Source organism: Corvus hawaiiensis, chromosome 1, assembly GCF_020740725.1.
Source record: "Corvus hawaiiensis isolate bCorHaw1 chromosome 1, bCorHaw1.pri.cur, whole genome shotgun sequence".
Lineage (NCBI taxonomy): Eukaryota > Metazoa > Chordata > Aves > Passeriformes > Corvidae > Corvus > Corvus hawaiiensis.
In genome coordinates, this window is record NC_063213.1 from 96276746 (window position 1) to 96294254 (window position 17509).

The following is a 17509-nucleotide window of genomic DNA, read 5'->3' on the forward strand; positions in this document are numbered from 1 at the left end:
GTGCTGCGGGGCGTGGAGGAAGCAGCCGTCCCACAGTGCCTCCTGGCCCTCAGCGGGCTCAGGCCGTGGGGTGGGGACACTGCGGGGGCTGCATTTCATCTGTCTGAGCTGACACCAGCAGCCACAGCCCAGCCCCAAAGTCCCATTCCCTCATCAACCGTGTGTCTGTCCCCATGTCCCCACGCCCTGGCCACTCCGCATCCCTCCCACCCAGGCAGGAGACAGCGGAACAGAGAAAGAGTGCAAAAATAGAGTTTATTTCCATTTTTATCACATAGAAAAAAGCGAGCGGGTGTTTCTCGGGGCTCACCCAGCTGCAGCAATGAATACAGTACAAAACCACCCCCGCTTGGAGCTCCCACACAGCCACGGGACCGGGGCTGCGTCAGGCTCAGGAGGATGGGACTGTGCCCAAGTGGCTCTTTCCGGCCAGGGATGGACACAAATAAGTTAAACTGCAATAAGTACTCTGAGTTTAGCAGGGAAGGGGGACAGAGCAGAGATACAGCACCCCAAAGTGCTGGGGCTCCCTGGAAAAGCCTCATCTTGGTGAGGCTGCTGCATCCCTATGGTTCTTCCATCTTCCCTCCCCTCCTTCCCTAATGGCTAATAAATATTAATTACTAGAAATAACACCCATCAGATGTGTCCCTGCAGGCTGCAGCCTGGACAGGGAGATGCTGCTCTGGAGCACCCTCATCCTGGGATGAAGGTGGTTTCCCTTGGGATGCTGCAGCAGCCCCAACAGCGCGAGCCGTGGGGAAACTGAGGCACGGGCAGTGCCAGCAGCAGCTGCAGTGGCTCAGCCCAGCTCCAGAACCTCATAGCAGAGATACGCTTGTGTTTAAATATTAAACAAGGGTGATGCTGCACAGGTACCTGTGCACGGATCCACCGCGGGATCCCCTGGCGCCTGCCCGGGGTCGTGGGTGGGGGAGCATCTCGACAGATAAATATTAAATAGCCTTAAATATTAAATAAGCAGAAAATGGGGTACTCCCGGGATGTCCCTCAGGTGCGACATCCACAAACAGGGGTCAGAGGTTGGCGAGGTGCCGCAGCGCCCGGTACGCCGTCTCCAGGAACCGCTGGAAGTTGGCCAGGATGAAGAAGCCACCGACTTGGTGGCGGAAGCGGGAGGAGAAGGTGGGGAGGGGGTCCTGGTTCTCCGTGGGGTACGTCACCGTGGCCAGGCCCAGGTCCTCCATCTGCAGCCAGGCAGAGGCAGTGGCATCAGCCCCAGGCCTGGAGACACCCCCCTGCCCCTGTGTGCCCTTCCTGGGCATGCAGCCCCCACCATGCCCTCCCCTCCTTTGGGATGCAGCACCTGCTTTACCCACCTGTCCCCACGAAGTCCCCCTTTGCCCCCTCACCTGCTGCTGGATGTTGGAGGACAGGTTGGCCATGTCCAGCTGCAGGGTCTCCACCAACGCAGCGTGCCCAGGCAGCAGGTCCCGGATGGTGGCCAGAGAGCCGTGGTAGATGCGGAGGCCGGCACGGATCTGGCTGAAGCAGGTCTCCTGTGGTGGGCATGGTGTGGTCAGCGGGACTGGGCATGGCCAGGCCACCAAGACACAGGGGGCTCTGGGGTGCCCCAAGCCATGACAGAGCTGACCAGCTCGTGGCAGGAGTGGGCTTCCCGCACTCACCGCCTGGAAGGTGCGCTTGTGACACTGCTCCAGCAGCGCCTGTGCGACGTCCAGGTCCTGCCGCACCAGCAGCAGCTCCTCCTCCTTGCACAGCTGGAAGGTGTCACACTGCAGACAAAGGGGACAGGGTCAGGACACCAGAGGACGCCAATGCCCCCAGCACCCTGCAACATCCCATCCCTGTGCTCTGGGACCCTCTGCAGCCCAGCCAGGAGGAGGGAGGGGATGGAGTGGACCTGGTGCAATGGGGATGGAGATGTGGCTGCCCTGGCGAGTGCGTGCCCAGGAAGGTCACCACGTGTTCCCAGTGGGTGCCCCAACACCCCAGGGCTGAGCCTTGGGCAGCTCAGGGGACACTGCTGGCTCCTGGCCCTGCGGTGCCGATAAGGCCAGGGAGGAGAAGGTCGCCTTATCTGTGACCTCGCAGTGGCTGCCATTCCCCTTCTGCAGCGTGTGGGACTCACCACCACGCGCTGCAGCGCAGCCACATCCCCGTGGATCTTGCGGGTGAACTCGAGGTTCCTCTGCAGGAAGAGCTGGAAGTCCTGGTCCCCCGAGAGCTCGGTCAGCGGTGCCCCATGCAGCGCCTGCCACGGCGCCCACAGCAGCACACCCAGCAGCAGCGCCAGCCCACCTGTGGGGACAGCGGCTCAGCACCCACCAGACACCCCAGGGAGCCCCGACCCCTCATCCAGGATGGGCTCAGCAACCGAACCACCCTGGGGATGGTGGCAGCAGTGTGGCGTGGGGAAGGGGTAGAGACCCTGAAAAGGGAGAGGGACCAGCGTTCTCTGTGTCCCACCGGTGCCGGGGGCAGCAGAAGGGGGCTCTGGGTGTGGGTGCAGCAGGTGCTACAGGGTAGGGTGGGTTTATGGGCGCTCTGGGTGTGGTGCGTGCAGTGGGGACAAGTGGGTGCTACTGCTAGAGTGGGTGGGCTGGGTGCAGTGGGGGCAGTGGGTGCTGTGGTTGCTGTGGGGGCAGCAGGTCCTATGGGCGAAGTGAGGCTTAGGGGTGGTTTGGGTGCAGTGGGAGATGGGGGTGCTGCAGTGGGTGCTGGGTACTCACGGGTGAGGAAACACATGGTGGATGCCCGGCTCGGTGCCTCTTCCTCTGTGCAGTGCAGCCCTGCCCTGCCCAGCCCGGCCCGGCTCCGCTCGCTCCTGCCCGGCTCTGCTCATCAATCGGGGCATTTATAGTCCGCGGGCCTCGGGGATTCTCACTGATGAGGCAACAGCGCGATTGCTTCACTTGCGTTAATCACAGCATGCAAATCTCGGGAAGCGGGTGCTCGGCCGCGGCCACACCGTGGGGCTTTCCTGGGGCCGGTGGGCAGCAGTGCCCCTCGGTGCGGCCGCAGTCGCCCGGTGGAGCCCAGGCACTGAGGCGGGTGTCAGGGCAGGTGGGGCCTTGGTGACTCATTAACCTGCTCGCAGGGCTCCCACTGCGCTGGCCTGGTGGGCCAGTGCCCAGCACAGCGGGGTGACGCGCAGGGTCATGCGCAGGGTCACTCGCAGGTGACCGGGCAAGGGGATGGTGGCTTCTCACTGCTGCTGTCACTCTGGGGTTGTCCCCATCCCCAGCCCACGTGGGCAGCACCCCCTGTCAGCTGCCTTCGACCCTCACCTCGGCATCTGGGCGGGTCCTGGCGGTGTGACCTTCATGGTGCTAGCACCAGCTGGAGGGGGCCAAGGTGTGACCCCTGCCAGGGCTGTGGCTCTCTGGGGCAGCACCACGGGGCCAGATCCTGCCTTGCTGGGCACTGTGGGGCCGGGTTGTGCCCAGTGTCCTCAAGCACTGGCCAAATCAGGCTGACCCCACCTGCCAGGGGCCAGCTCCCCTTCTGCCCCTTCAGGGAAGAGGCTTCCAGGGCAGCCCTTGGCAAGGGGTAGCTGCTCCCGGCCCCGTTGTGCTGACGAGGGAATTTTGGCTCGTGACGTTTCCCGCAAATCCTTCCAGGATCTGTTGGGCTGGTGCCAGCTGGCCGGCTCCTGCCTGGCACGGGCTGGCTGGGGCACGGGAGGCACCCACTCCCTCCCCTCACAGCCCTGGGCAGGGTGACCCCAGGGCAGCATTGGGGTGGGGAGGCTCATTCTGCAACCCTGACCCCTGGCTGGGTCCCATCGCTGCCCTCCTGGAGGCTGTGTGGACAGGAATGGGGACAGGAATGGGGAGAGGAATGGGGACAGGGAACCCTGTCTCTGCAGGTTGCAGATGGTGGGCACCGTGATGGGCCACACACCCAGTGGGGTCCATTTGTGGGGTACAGTTTGTGGGGTACAGTTTGTGGGGTACAGCCACAGCACCAGTCCCAGAAGCTGGAAGTCCTGGAAGTCCTGGAAGTTCCTGCCTCCAGCTGGGAAATAAACCCCCATCAGCTGCAGCCAATCCACAAGTACCAAGCAGAGCCTTCCTGGCACAGCCAGGTGTTAACTCTGAAACCTACTGATGACCCCCCTTCAAACCTGGCAGCACTGGGCGTTCTGCCCTCCGGATGCATGAAAGGACCTTGGCAGTAGAGATTCATAGGATTTTTGGGAGGAACAGCCCTCCCAGCTCTCCCTGTACCCTCCCTGGAGCCAGGGAGAGCCGGTGGCCATTGAGGGGCTCAGCCTGGTCCCCTCAGTCTGTGCACCCACAGGATCACCCCAGAGCAGATCTGCCCTCTCAGCAGGATGGTGCTTTCAGGAATTGTGATGGGGGTGTGGGGGGGTTGAATCAGTGCCCAAAGCCCCTGTCAGCTTTCCAAGGAAGGAAGTGGTTTCAGACCCGAAACTGTGGGTGTTGGGGAGTGGGGGAGGGAGCTGGCCCAGCAAAGCCCCCTCCCCCATGGGGCTGGAGCTCCTTGGTCCAGGGAGTGTCCCAGGCATCCCCCCGCTCTTTTCGGCCACGTGGTCACCCTTCCTCTTCCCGTGGCCCAATTTGGGCACCCTCAGCCTCTTCCTGACCTCTGCCAACACACCAGCACTCCTGAGGTGTCCTTGTGTCCCCAGTGCCAGCCCTAGCCCCCCTGGCTGGGCTCTTGCCTTCTCTGGTCTCCCCTAGAGACCCTCAGAGAGGTAATGGGCTGGGACAGCCCCACAGTTGACCTGCAGCCCTGGCTGCCTTCCTGGCATGGGTGTGCTGGGACATTCCCAGATTTTCTCAGAGAACTCATCGCAGATGCTGCTGGGACCCACCTGGAGTGGCTTCATGTCCCCTGTCCCCATCACCCCCAGGGCTGGTGTTGTGGGGCACAAAGGGGGCCCAGCCTGGCCCTGTGCCTTTCCCAGTGGAATCCTCTTGGGATACCATCCTGGAGCTGCTGGGGCCTCTCCCAGCACCACTGGGACAAAGCTCCAGTTCCCCAAGCTCAGGGGGGGAGCAGAGACCCCAAACCAGCCCCATGCCCCCTCCCCATCCCAACAAACCCACAGCTGGAGGCACCCAGGCTGGTGTTTTTCCATCTTTTATTTTAAAAGTCATAATTGAAGTTTAACAAAGTTTGACCCCGTTGTTGTTGTGGGAGCCGGGGGGGCACCAGTGGAGACCCCACTCCTGCTCCCTCCAGCCCCACTCCCCTCGCAGCCCCTCTGGCATCGGCTCCGATGTCACCACACGGATCCTTTTAAGGATGTTTATTGGGGAGGGGGGGGTCTCACCACAGGTGCAGGTGGTCAGGGGGTGTGGGCCCAGGGAACCCCCTGTGTCCCCTCCCACAGTACAGACATGCAGGGATTTATAAAAGAGGGGTCTGGGGGGGGACGGAGGGCCCTGCTCAGCCACCATCTGTCCAAGGGACAAATAAAAAAGTACAGCCAGGGCCCAGGGTCACGGAAAACCGTCGTCATCGTCCTCTGCCATCTCCTTGGCAAACTCTAGGTCCTGCTGCTCACGCTCCCGGCGCTCCTGGAAAGCAAAGGCCGAGGTTGGTGGCAGGTGGGGACAGGAGCCACATCCTTCCCACAGCCATGGTGGCTGCAGAGAACCCTGGTGAGATCTCACCTCTGCAGATTCCAAGTCCTTGTTGTAAGATTTGGGTGGGAACCTCATGGCCTGGAGAAAAAGAAGAGGAGGAGGATGAGCTTGGAGCTGAGCCAGCCCTGAGCCGTGTCCTGCTGTTCCCCTCAGCGACACGCTGTGCTCACCTTCACGGACATGTTGTGGATATCGAGGCAGAAGGAGATGCGCTGGTGGAAGGCCAGCTGGGGCTCCCGTGTGGAGTAGATGTCGATCATCTCCTTGGACTGGACGTAGCCCTTCTCGTGGTTGATACTGGCCTCGATCACGCCGTCGCGGATGGCCTGTGAGCCCGGGCACGGGGCAGGGCATGGGGTGTCCCCGAGGGCTCGGGACACGGCGCACAGAGCGGGGATGCGGCGCCCTGAGTGTCCCCAGTTCTCCCTGGAGGAGCCTCAACCCAAACCCAGGGGCATTGCAGGGAGGGGTGGGGGGGATGGGGCACGGTGGGGGGCTGTGGGCACCCCCAGGACCCCAAAAGGATGGGGCTCGCTGTGCTGGTACCTTGGCAACGATGAACTCGGCATCCTCAGGGCTGTCCAGCTGCAGCTTCTGGGCGATGTCGGCCAGGGAGATGCGGGAGTAGGAGAGGCTGATCATGCGGACACCTGTGGGGAGAAGGGAATGGGACGCAGCCCCCCAGGCCTGCCCAGCCTGCGGAGGGTCCATCAAACACTCTCCTACCTGTCTTGATGACGTTGTGCCTCAGCCGAATGATCAGGGTGTAAGTGCCATCAGCCTGGAACTTGTCCCCAAACTGGTCAAGGACTTGGTTGAACTTGGCCAGGTTCCCCGTCCTGACAGCTGGAGGGAAGAAGGTGGGAATGGGGGAAGGAGAAAGGCTGGGGAAAGTGAGTCAGGGCTGGCTGACTTCCTCCTTCTCAAGTGGCATCTGCATCCAAGTCCCATCAAGGGGAGAGAAGAGAACTCCCATTGGGTCCCTTCCCACTCAGGATATTCCATGATTCTCTGACACTGCGGGAAGGACAGAGACAGGCAGGGGTGGGCAGCCATACCCTGGGTCAGCAGGAAGTAGGGCATGAGCGAGCGCTTGAGCGAGGGCTGCCGGAACTGGAGCCTGTCCGGGATCTCCCCGAGGAGCAGCTCCACCACAATGAGCAGCTTGTGCACCTGGGGCAGAGTGAGACCCTGAGTGAGTCCCCACAGGGCCTGAAACCACCCCCAAGAGGTCTAGCACCCATCCCCATGGGGCACACGACCCCAGGAGAACCATAATTTGTTCCTGTCCCTGTGGGGCCTGGAAAGTCCCAGATTTGTCCCTGGGAAGTTCCAAACCTAGGAGGTCCCACATCTGTCATCCCTGCAGGGCCCAACACCCTGGGAGGTCCCAAATCTGTCCCCGTGGGGCCTGACCCTGGGAGATCCCACACCTGTCCCTGCAGAGCCCAACCCTGGGGGGTCCCAGATCTCATCCTGGAAGGCGCTGAGCCTGGGAGGTGCCAGGACTGTCCTCGTGGAGCCCAACCCTGGGGAGCCCTGGACCTGACCCTGGGAAATCCCAAATCCCAGAGGACCCGAGTCCATGGAGGCTGACATCCAAGGAAGCCCCAAACCTGTCCCCAGGATGTCCCAAAGCCGGGAGGTCCCGAACCAAACTCCATGGGGCTTGACATCCCACAAGGTCCTACATCCAAGCCCTGTGAGATCCCAACCCCGAGGGGTCTCAGACCCAGTGCAGTCCTGCCCCCTCCCCACTCACCGTCTGCTTGAAGCCGACGGCCGTGTGCTGCGGGGCCTTGCGCAGGGCGTTGGTCATGGTGCGCCGCGCCTCCGAGTATTCCAGCTGGATGGCCTTGATCCGCCCTGCGCCCACACGGGGCGGGTGGGGAAAGCCACCCATTGAATCCAACCCGACCTACACGGATGGGGCTCCAAATCCTGCCTGGAAGCCCCACCTCCAGCTGCTCAAAGAGGTTCTCTGAGGAACTGGAGCCCTTCGGTGCGGGGTGCCAGGAGCCAGGGCAGGCACCGAGCCCCTCTCACCTGTGTAGTACAGGTACCGAGCCCACTCGTTGTTGTTGGCCTGCTCGGGGAACACGGACTTGGAGACGAGCTTCTCAGCCTGGTCGTAGAGGTTATAGTGGAGGTAATTCCTCAGGAGCAGGTTCAGGAGCGTGGCCTGGCCGTCGGCGTCGTGGCGCAGCGTGGCCGTGCGGAGCCGGGCGTGCAGGAAGCTGCAGGGTGGGACAAGGAATCAGCGAAGAGGGAGGAAAACAGGGGGATCATGTTGAGGGACAGCCCCCCACAGGCCCCATCCCACCTCCGGACCACGTCGAGTTTGTTCAGGAATTCGTAGATCCGGGAGTGGTAATAGTAACACTTGGCCACCACCAGGTCCAGGGCCCGGCGGTTCTGGGAGCTGATCTTCTGCATCAGGTCATCAGACACCTTCTGAGCCTGCAGGAGGGGAAGGGAGGTCAGAGCAGGGGGATTGATCCTGGGAGGGGCAGAGACCACCTAGGCTGTGGGGCTGAACCTGGGGCAGTGCCCAAACACTGAGGGGACAGCATGGGGCAGGGCCAGGGGGTCCCCACCGAGCAGGAGCGCTGCGGGGGCAGCTTGGGGGTCTCACCTCGGGGTACCTCTTGCTGTTCATCAGGTAGATGACAAGCAGCAGCTGCAGGTAGGTCTCCACCTCTGGCAGGAGAGGGGCTGAGGCTGCTTTCCCCGTCCGTGGGCGGAACTGCAGCTCAGCTTCTGTGTCCATGGACTGAGGGGAGAGAGAAATGTTGGATCTCTGTCCCTGTGCAGAGACAGCTCTGCTCCAGGTGTGACAGGAGCATGGCCAGGGCTGCAGGGACCTGTCCCTGCTCACACATGTGTCTGAGCAGAGGGGCTGCTCATCCTCAGTGTCCCCAAATCCCCCTGCCCTGTTCCCTCCTTGGAGAGGGAAACAATCATTGAATCCCAGGCGGGTTTGGGTTGGAAGAGATCTTAAAGTTCACCCAGTCCCACCTCTGCCATGGGCAGGGACACCCTCCACTAGACAAGGCAGCTCCAAGCCCTGCCCATTCTGGCCTTGAACACTTCTAGGAATGGGGCAGCCACAACTTCCCTGGGAAATCCATTCCACTGCTTCACTGCCCTCACAGGGAAGAACTTCTTCCCAATAGCTCATCTAATCCTGCTCTGTCAGTGGCAAGCCACTCCCCCTTGTCCTGTCACTCCAAGCCCTTGTAAATAGTCCCTTCTCCATCTCTTCTGTTGCTTCTTCAGATACTGGGAGGCCACAGTGACATGACCCCTACACCTTCTCTTCTCCAGGCTGAACAATCCCAATTCCTTCAGCCTTTCCCCACAGCAGAACTGCTCCATCCCCGTGATCATCTTGGTGCTTCCTCTGGATTCCCTCCTGCCCCTCCACATCCTTCCTGTGCTGGGGGGTGTCACCAGAGCAGGGCAGAGGTGACAGAGCAGGTGTCCCTTCCCCACCCCTGTCCCTACCTCCTCCAGGAATCCAAGCAGGAAGTCCCTGACAGTGCAGTTGGAGGTGAAGAAGCCGTGGATGGCCTTGTGCAGCACGTTGGGGTTGAGGCGGCGGGAGGTGGAGGGCAGAGCCCGCAGCGCCCGCAGGACGTAGCGCGGCTCCTTCCCCGACACCGCCTTCTCCAGCTGCTTCACGTGCTCCTTGATGTCTGCGGGGGCACATGGACACCCCTCACCCCAAATCCTCTGCCAGGGGCACCCAGGAACAAAGGCAGGGCTGCCCCCTCACCCTGTCCTGCTGTTCTGGGGTCCCTCTGCCCATGGCCTTGGTGTCCCCAGTGACCTGACCTGTCCTCAGGGCTGTCCCTGCCTGGAGCAGGAGGCTGCTGAGACCCTTCCAGAGTATTGTCCCTCCTCCCCAAGGGCTCTAGCCTCCATCTGCACCCCCATGGGGTCCCACCACAGTAGGGCTGCAGCTCCCCTGCCGCTCACAGCCTGTCCCCCCAAAACACACCCTCTCCCTCACAGAGCTGCCCCAATTCCTTTCCACAGTAATCCCCTCCAAAACATAAGTCCATCTCCCATTCTTCAGTGACTGCCCCCAAAACCAACCTCCCCCCTTCATTTCCCTCACAGACTGCCCCAAATACCCTTCTCCACAGTGTTTCCCCCCTCCAAAAAACACACCTTCCATCTCCCTTTCCCTCTCTGTGCCCCCCAAACCCCTTATCCCATAGTGACACGCCCCCAAACACAGCTCCCCTCTCCCCTTCCTACACGGTGCCCCCCAACTCCCCTTCCCAAAAGTGCTCCCCCGTTCCTCTTTCCCTCAGAGCCCCCTCCAACTGCCCACTCCCACACTGATCCGCCCATTCCCCTTCTCCAACACCTTTCCAGCCGCTCTCCCACCCCCCTCAGGTACCTCCACCCTGACCCCTCCCCAGTCCCCCCAAGGCTCCCTATAACCCCCCTCAATCCCCTTCCTCCAACATCCCCCCTCTCAGGGGTTCCCCCGACCTGTCCCAAATCCCTTCAACCCTCAAGACCCCTCAGTTCCCCCCCCCATCTCCACAAACACCCTCATTACAACAACACCCCCCCCCTCACCCTCCAACGTGATCGCGTCCAGCTCCCGCTGCGGCTGCCGCTCTCCGGCCGCCTCGGGGGCCACCGGCGCCGCCTCCTCGTGCATCTCGACGTCGGGGGGAGCGGGCGGGGGTCCCTCCGGGGGTGCCTTGGCCTTGTCGCCGCGGCGGCGGGACGCGCCGTCCTGCTTCATGGCGTGACACTGCACAACGGGCCGCCAGGCGCGACCAGCCGAGCGCCGACCGACACACGATCGTCTCCTTCCGCCTTTCGCTCGGCCGTTTCCGCCGTCGCTCGGGTTGTTCCGCCTCGCTTTCGTATATTTCAGGCACCGCTCGGAGAGTTCCGCCTCTCTCGCTCGTGGAGTTCCGCGACGCTCTCGGGTATTTCCGTCTTCGCTCGTAGATTTTCGCCACGTTCTCGGGAGTTTTGGCCGAGACCTCTCGGAGGGTTCCGGCATCGCTCGTGTTCTTTCGGCTCTCTGTCTCGGGGATCTCCGTCGAGCTTTCGGGTGTTTCCGCCCGGTGCTGAGCAGTTCCCGCCTTTTGGGGGCGCGGGCGAGGGGCACTGCTTCGCTGAGGCGGAGCGCGAGGTTCCGTGAGGGGCCGGGCTGGGGACAGGTCGGGCATGCCGGGAGGAGTCCCGTGCGGGGCCACACTGGGACCAGAGATCCCGTAAAGGGTTCCGTGAGGGGCCGGTCTGTGGTGGGGGACCCCGCGAAGGGTTCTGTGAGGGGCCATGCTGGGACCAGGGATCCAGAGAAGGGTCCCATGAGGGTCTGCACTGGGGCCAAGTCGGGGATCCCGTGAAGGGTCCCGTGAGGGGCCTCACTGGGACCAGAGATCCCGTAAAGGGTTCCGTGAGGGGCCATCCTGGGACCGGGAATCCTGTGGAGGGTCCTGTGTGGGTCTGGGGATCCGTGAGGGGCCGGGCATCCTGTGAGTGGTCCGGTGAGGAGGCGGGTCGGGGCTTGGAGTGGGGGTCCCATGAGGGGCCAGACTGGGTCTAGGGGTCCCAAAAGGGGCCGTGTTGGAGCTGGGAGTTCTGTGAGGTGTCTGGTCTGGGACTAGAACCAGGGTGTCCAGTAAGGGTTCCAGGTTGGGGCTGGGCTCCCTTTGTAGCTGCTGCAAGGCAGAACCTGGCCCCTGGTGCTGGAAGTGCTCCTGGAGCTGTCAGTGTCCAGCCAGGTGAGCAGTGCTGCCCCTCGCCTACAGGGACCCTTCCAGGGCCCTGCAGCCTGAGGGACCCCCCGACTTCACCCCAGGGCTAAGTGCCCACATTTTTGGTACAGCATCCCAAGCTTGTCAGATGTGCTGTGGGACCAAAACCACACAAAATTAAGAAATTGACTTTGAAAACACCCGGTTGCTTAGCAAGAAACTGATCTTTATTTATAAAGTGATAATGAGAGGATGGTTGCTCTGAAGTGCTGCCCGTGTCCCTCAAGCATCTCAGGGACAATGGCAGCACTGGGAGCAGGGAGGTGTTGCTGAAACCTCTGGGATTCCCCAACCTTCTGGCCACCAGCAGTTCACGGAGCCCTCAGTGAACCACAGAGGGACCAGGGAGAGTCACTCCTGGTGTTTCCTTCTGGCGTTTGTTTCCTCTGCCTTCCCTTTCCCTTTCCATTTCCCCTTTCTCTTTGCATTCCCGTCCACTTCAGGTTTCCTATACCCTTCTCTTTCCCATTTACTGATTGCAGAAGCGGCAGCAGCATTTTTAGGGAAGTAGGATTACACGAGGCATCACAGCCAGGCCTGGGATTCTTTGGGCTTGTGGATTTTCCCACTGTCCCTCTGCATTCATGGGGAGACAGACAGACAAATCCCCTTGGATATCCAGCCCTTAGCATCCATAATGAGTTTTCCTGCCTTAAATTTGCCTTTCACAGCCAAAGTATCCTTGAGCATGAACAAGGATGGAATTGGGAGAGAAACGTGTCTTGTCATCAGAGATTTTCCAATATCTTGAGGAGGTGTTCCCTAGGCTGGGCCAGGTACCTCCTACTCCAAGCCACTCAGGAGATTGAGGGTATACAGGACCACGAACAGGGCTGCCATGGCCTCGAAGGGCTGATCCCTAGGGACAGCTGATCCATCTTCCTGGAGCTGCACTCCACTCATCTCCACCAGGGCCATGGTTAACAGCTGTTCCTCCTTGTGTGGGAAGGAGAGCAGCTCAGCATCCACATGGAAAGGCTCCTTCCTGTTCTCCAGGTCGTGTTTCAGGAGGTGTTCAACCTTCAGAGCAACAACAAAAAAAGCAAAATCAGGATTTTAATCAGTAGTCAAGTTGTGACATCAGTATGGAAATGTTGTTAGAATTAACATAGCCCCCGCCTCCCCTTGAAAGGAGCCAAGTGTGATGTGTGTTCTCACCAGCTCCAGCTGTTGGGACACAATCTTCCTTTCCAAGGATTCCAGCAGCAGCAGCAGCTGATCCTCCAATAACTCTGCAGAAATAAAGTGGGTTTGGATCCAAAACCACCCACCAGGTGTTGGAGTTTCTGGTGTGATAGGGATGGGAAAGAGTGAAGAGGATGGGAAGGGTGATCATTTCTTGTAGGAAATGCCCATTTGGTCAAAAGTTCTCTGGATGTTTTAATAGAAATGATTTGTGCAGCCTCACTGTGAGAGTGATATGGCTGTTTGTCACAGAATCATGGAATATGGAGTTGGAAGGGACCTACAAGGAGAATTGAACTCCCATCTCTGCACAGGACACTCCCAACAGTCCCACCCTGTGCTGAGAGCAGTGTCCAAAGGCTTGTAGAGCTCTGTCAGCCTTTGGGCTGTGCCCATCCCCTGGGGAGCCTGTTCAGTGCCTGACCACCCTCTGGGGGAAGAACCTTCCCCTGCTATCCAACCTAACCCTCCCAGACACAGCTCCAGCTGTTCCCCGGGGTTCTGTCCCTGGTCACCAGAGCACAGATCGGAGCAGCCCCTTGGGAGGAAGCTGTGACTGCACTTTGAAGGAACCCTGGATGGGTGCAAAGGGGGTTTCTCTCGTCTCCTCACCATGGGACTCAGATGTAGATTCCACTTGAGGAAGAGTAAGAGAAGAAGGAAAGAGGGAATGGCAGGACTGGGCATCATCCCTGCCTTGATTTCCCTCTTAAAGTCCCAAAGCCTCACCATGCAAAGCGTCAAAGATGTAGGTGATTCCCTCTGCCAGCTGAAGGAGAAGATCTCTTGGAGAATGCTCTAAGGTGCTGAACAGGTCTTTTAAGTCTGGGCTCTCAGTTTTCAGCTGATAACCATCATTTTCCTCAGGAACTTCTTCCATCTGTGGGGGAACAAGGAAAAGAAATGTCAGGATTTGGGGGCAGAGGCTGCTGCTTGTCCAAAGCAGGCAGGTGTGCCGAGTGAGGGGATTTTGGATGGACAGTGGTGACACAGGACAGGTAACTTGTGGGGCAAGAGGTGTGGTCCTGGATGTGTCTGTACTTATAAATTGTGGCAGCAAGAGAAGCTTCACTTACTTTCTGGCTGAGCTCTTGTAGGAGGTTCTTGTCCCTCATCACAGTTTTAATGGTGTTTAAGACTATGAGCAACAGGTCAGGAGACAACTCGGGGAAAATTCGGCAGGAGTATTTAACTTCTCTCAGCACTACTCCTAATTTTCCTTGTGAGGGACCTGCAAACCAGAAGGGATCCAAATCTGTCACTTCTGAACCAGGAGTTCACTGGCATCTCTAAATGCAGAGTTGGAAACCCTAGTATGAGTGTTTCTGAAGCAATATGGAATTCGGGCAGTTGTGATGTCTCAGGGAAGAGGCAAATGCATCACTCCAGGTGGTTTGTTTTATGCTGGGAGATTCCATCTTACCCAAAGCAGGTAAAAGTTGTGCAAGTGCAAGCTGTGAAAATACATTACTTACCATCAGCTACGTAATCTGCCCTTCTCATGGCTTCTGCTGGGAAATAATCCAGATCTGCAACAGGATAAAAGGGACATTTATGGTGTTCTACACCAGCCTTCCCACTTGTGGTCACCCACCCAGTTTTCTCCCTGGCTCTTCTCTTCTGAGTAGAAAAAGAAAAGAAACAACCCAAACTCTGCTCTGTGTGCAGTTTATCAACAGGAGCTCTGCAGCTCCTGAAACATAGATTTGAGGCTTCCTTCTTTCTTTACTGACCCCTCCCCAAACAGCATCTTTGACCTTGCATGGGTTATCTGACCTTTCCCAGGTGATTTCTGTTCCTCACACTGCCTCCATCTCTTTGCAGACAAGCTGCGGGTGGCTCTGTGGCTAAGTGATACTTCCTAAAATGTTCTTCCTCTTGTGCACTGTTTCCGGAATGGAGAAATTGGTCATTTCTGGAAGTTGCTTACCCCATGCTCCATCTCTAATGTGTAGCTGGATGGTCCTGAAGGCCAGGGTGCAGCCCTTGGGTATGACTATGCTTTGTTTGTCCTCCTTGGTGCTCTGGATAAAGAAAATAACTTGTTAGGACACCTGAGTGCAGGTGTCAGGGAAGGGAGGAGAGAGAAGCCAAACCTGTGCACAGAGCGTGCTGTAAAATTTGGCCTTGAAGCCCCCGTCTGCCTTGGTGGATTCCTTGTAGACGGTCTCCTCCGAGGCTTCGAGGATTTCAGTGACCACATATAGGTGGATGTCTGTTCTCCGTAGCTGTTGGATGAAGGAGTGATCCATGTTGATTTGTCTAAAGGAGAAAAAGGATGGGAAGGGTCTGGAGCACCAGGAGCTGCTGTGGGAGGTGGAGGGGCTTAGCCTGGAGAAGAGGAGGCTCAGGGGGTATCTTGTCACTCCCATTTCCTGTCAAACCTGTCCTAGTTAGACGGAATTCCTGCCCTAAGGTCTTAATCTTAGTTTTAGGCTGTTGAAAACCCATTGTTGACCTGTTGTGGGCTGGAGGAGGTGACTGGAGCGTGTATGCTCCCTCATCATTCCTTACCTTTCTCTTCTCAGTGCCTCCAGTGATTCCAGTGATACACTCTTCTTCTGGGGTTTGATGGAAAACACCTTGGACAGAGAGGCAGCTCCTTTCAGCTCTACACTTGCAGGGTCAAAAGAGATGCTGAGACCTCCATCAGCTTGGTCAGCGCTGACTTTTGTGAGAGTAAATTGGCTGGAATCTTGATGGAAGGACACTGAAATAATTCCATGCATTATGTTAAACAGGATTACACAGACTCAGCACTGTAAGGATAGCACCCACAGGAAAGCTGGAACATGATACAGTTCAGCCATAAATGACCCAAACACATGATCTATGGAATTTGTGAACTTCAGATTGATAAATTTGGGCTTTACCTATGCTTTTACCATCTTCTCCAGGCAGCAGCACATCATCCAGTGTGAACCCTGTCCGCTGGTAGTAGGGAGCTGGGTGGAATATGGTTTTTGATTTGCTTTTTTTTTTCAGTAGATAGAGAGGCTTGAAGTGCTCATTGTCTGCGATGCTCTCGACAGGGACCAATTCTTTGCTTGGATCCATTTGTTTTACAAGGAATTTTGTGAATTTTTTAAACATTCTGCTGTGGCTGAAGTTTTGAAGCAAAGCCAAGTGGATTTGTGCCTTGGGAAAGAGGCAACACAAGTTAAGGCAAATTACTTGAAATAATAGCAGGACATTGCAACAAAGTGTTACTTCAATGTTTAAGATGATTTCAAAATAATGACTCAAACCCCCCCCCCCCCCCCCCCCATTGTCCAAGGACACAAGTTTCACAGGGTTGTTACAGGGAGTGTTTGGAGAGGAAGCAGCAGGAGCTGTGAGTTGTTTGGCCTTGTCCCCATTTGCTGATGATCCCCAGTGATTGTGCAGAGAGAACGCAGCTGGCAGACTCTGAGGGTGCTGCTTTTGGGGGCAAATGTCCCCCAAAATAGAGAGAAATCACAGCCCAGCCTCCTTGGGCAGGTCCTGGTGGTCTGCAGGGGAGAGCTGCTGTTTGAGGGCCAGAAAGAAATCCCCGTTTGTTTTCTGACACAGCTTGTTTTTATCAAAAAGTTTCAGTTTCGCTTTTCTGGTTTTTTACGGGATGGAGCTGGGGAGGGGAAATTGGGTAATTCAGACTGGTTTGGGTTGGCTGGGACCTTAAAGCTCATATTGTTCTCCCCCTTGTCATGGTCAGGGACACCTTCTCTATCCCAGGTTGCTCCAAGCCCTGCCCAACCTGGTTATGGACACTTCCATGGATGGGGCAGCCTGTTCTGGGGTCTCACCATCCTCACAGGGAGGAATTTCTTGCCAATATCCCATCTAACCTTGCCCTCTTTGAGTTTAAACTGTTCCAAAGACAAATAGCCTTGTGTGCTCAATGTTAGTAGCACTTGCAGGACTCATTCCCTTGGAAGTGTCCAAGAAGAGAGAAAAACTAAACGAGCACTTGACAGAGAGTTCCCACCAACCCTCTCCTGTACCCAAAGCTTTGGGATTATGCACTTGCCTGTTTGTGGGGTGGGAGGTGTGCGGAGAAGACCACAGGGCTGGCGAGGTGATGTGACCTCTGGAGAGCAGCAGGACTGGGGAGAATCTTCTCAGTCTTCCCTTCTGCTCAGCGATGTGGAGTGTTTGCTAAATATGGGAGCTGTGAGTTGCACAGCTGGCAACCCCACAAACCCCCGGCAAAAAGTAAATTGATTTCTCTTACCTTGCTCACGGGGGGCTCCCCAAAGCAACTCCTGGGCAGGGGGAGTGTTAGACCTGATCCATGCTGTAGGATCCCTGGCTGTTCACAGCAGCTTATCAGGAGTTGTTCCCAGCTGTGAGGTTACTTCAGCAATTTTACGTCCTCATCACCAGTGTTCCACTTCCACAAATTGGCCGTTGCTTGCGTCATTCTTCCTTTTAGTCACTGAGCGGAGTCTGTTACAGGGGCTGTGGATAACTCAAACTTCTACAGATGCAGGAGATGCGAGTGCACTGCTGGAAGTATGCCAGACCAGATTGGACAGGAAGGTGCCCCCACCCCTGGCAGCAAAAGGGATTGCATGGGCTTTAAAAGGTCCCTTCAAGCCAAACCATTCCATCCTTGCATGATTCAACTTTATAGAGCCATGTAATGTTGCCCTTCCTTTACAGATGGAGAAATGGACTCAGGAGGGGATATTGGCAAGAAATTCCTCCCTGTAAAGGGGAGTGAAGCCCTGGCACAGGTTACCCAGAGAAGCTGTGGCTGCCCCATCCCTGGAAGTGTCCAAGGAGAGATTGGACAGGGATTGGAGCAACCTGGGAGAGTGGAAGGTGTCCGTGCCCATGGCAGGAGGCAGGAATGGATGAGCCTTAAGGTGCCTTCCAACCCAAGCCATTCCGTGTTTGCTGGACTCATAGCCATGCTTGTTTAACAGCAAAAGCCACCCATGT

The 17509-nt window shown here is 57.8% G+C and overlaps 3 protein-coding genes across 4 annotated transcripts; all 3 read right to left on the reverse strand.

Annotated features, from left to right (window-relative positions):
- Window positions 1-996: 996 nt before the first annotated feature.
- Window positions 997-2730, reverse strand: CSF3 (colony stimulating factor 3). The gene is made up of 5 exons (XM_048296740.1): window positions 2715-2730; window positions 2114-2283; window positions 1650-1757; window positions 1374-1520; window positions 997-1208 (listed from the first exon to the last, which is right to left on the reverse strand). Exons 1-5 carry the CDS (start codon window positions 2728-2730, stop codon window positions 1038-1040), a joined length of 612 nt encoding a protein of 203 aa, XP_048152697.1. The 3' UTR covers window positions 997-1037.
- Window positions 2731-5078: 2348 nt separating this feature from the next.
- Window positions 5079-10421, reverse strand: PSMD3 (proteasome 26S subunit, non-ATPase 3). The gene is made up of 12 exons (XM_048317718.1): window positions 10200-10421; window positions 9111-9301; window positions 8239-8376; window positions 7927-8063; window positions 7650-7840; window positions 7366-7469; window positions 6662-6776; window positions 6330-6449; window positions 6150-6253; window positions 5774-5929; window positions 5631-5681; window positions 5079-5534 (listed from the first exon to the last, which is right to left on the reverse strand). Exons 1-12 carry the CDS (start codon window positions 10369-10371, stop codon window positions 5457-5459), a joined length of 1557 nt encoding a protein of 518 aa, XP_048173675.1. The 5' UTR covers window positions 10372-10421; the 3' UTR covers window positions 5079-5456.
- A 1121-nt stretch (window positions 10422-11542) lies between these two features.
- On the reverse strand, window positions 11543-17326 carry GSDMA (gasdermin A). Of its 2 annotated transcripts, none has more exons than XM_048317742.1 (11): window positions 16797-17326; window positions 16593-16696; window positions 15457-15721; window positions 15098-15293; window positions 14680-14845; window positions 14514-14607; window positions 14059-14112; window positions 13660-13814; window positions 13313-13463; window positions 12557-12630; window positions 11543-12418 (listed from the first exon to the last, which is right to left on the reverse strand). In XM_048317742.1, the coding sequence occupies exons 3-11, from the start codon at window positions 15674-15676 to the stop codon at window positions 12182-12184; spliced, it is 1347 nt and encodes a 448-aa protein (XP_048173699.1). In that variant the 5' UTR covers window positions 15677-15721; window positions 16593-16696; window positions 16797-17326; the 3' UTR covers window positions 11543-12181. The 2 variants fall into 2 exon arrangements, with proteins under 2 accessions (XP_048173699.1, XP_048173689.1); XM_048317732.1 differs by having other exon boundaries at window positions 16593-16720.
- Window positions 17327-17509: the final 183 nt, after the last annotated feature.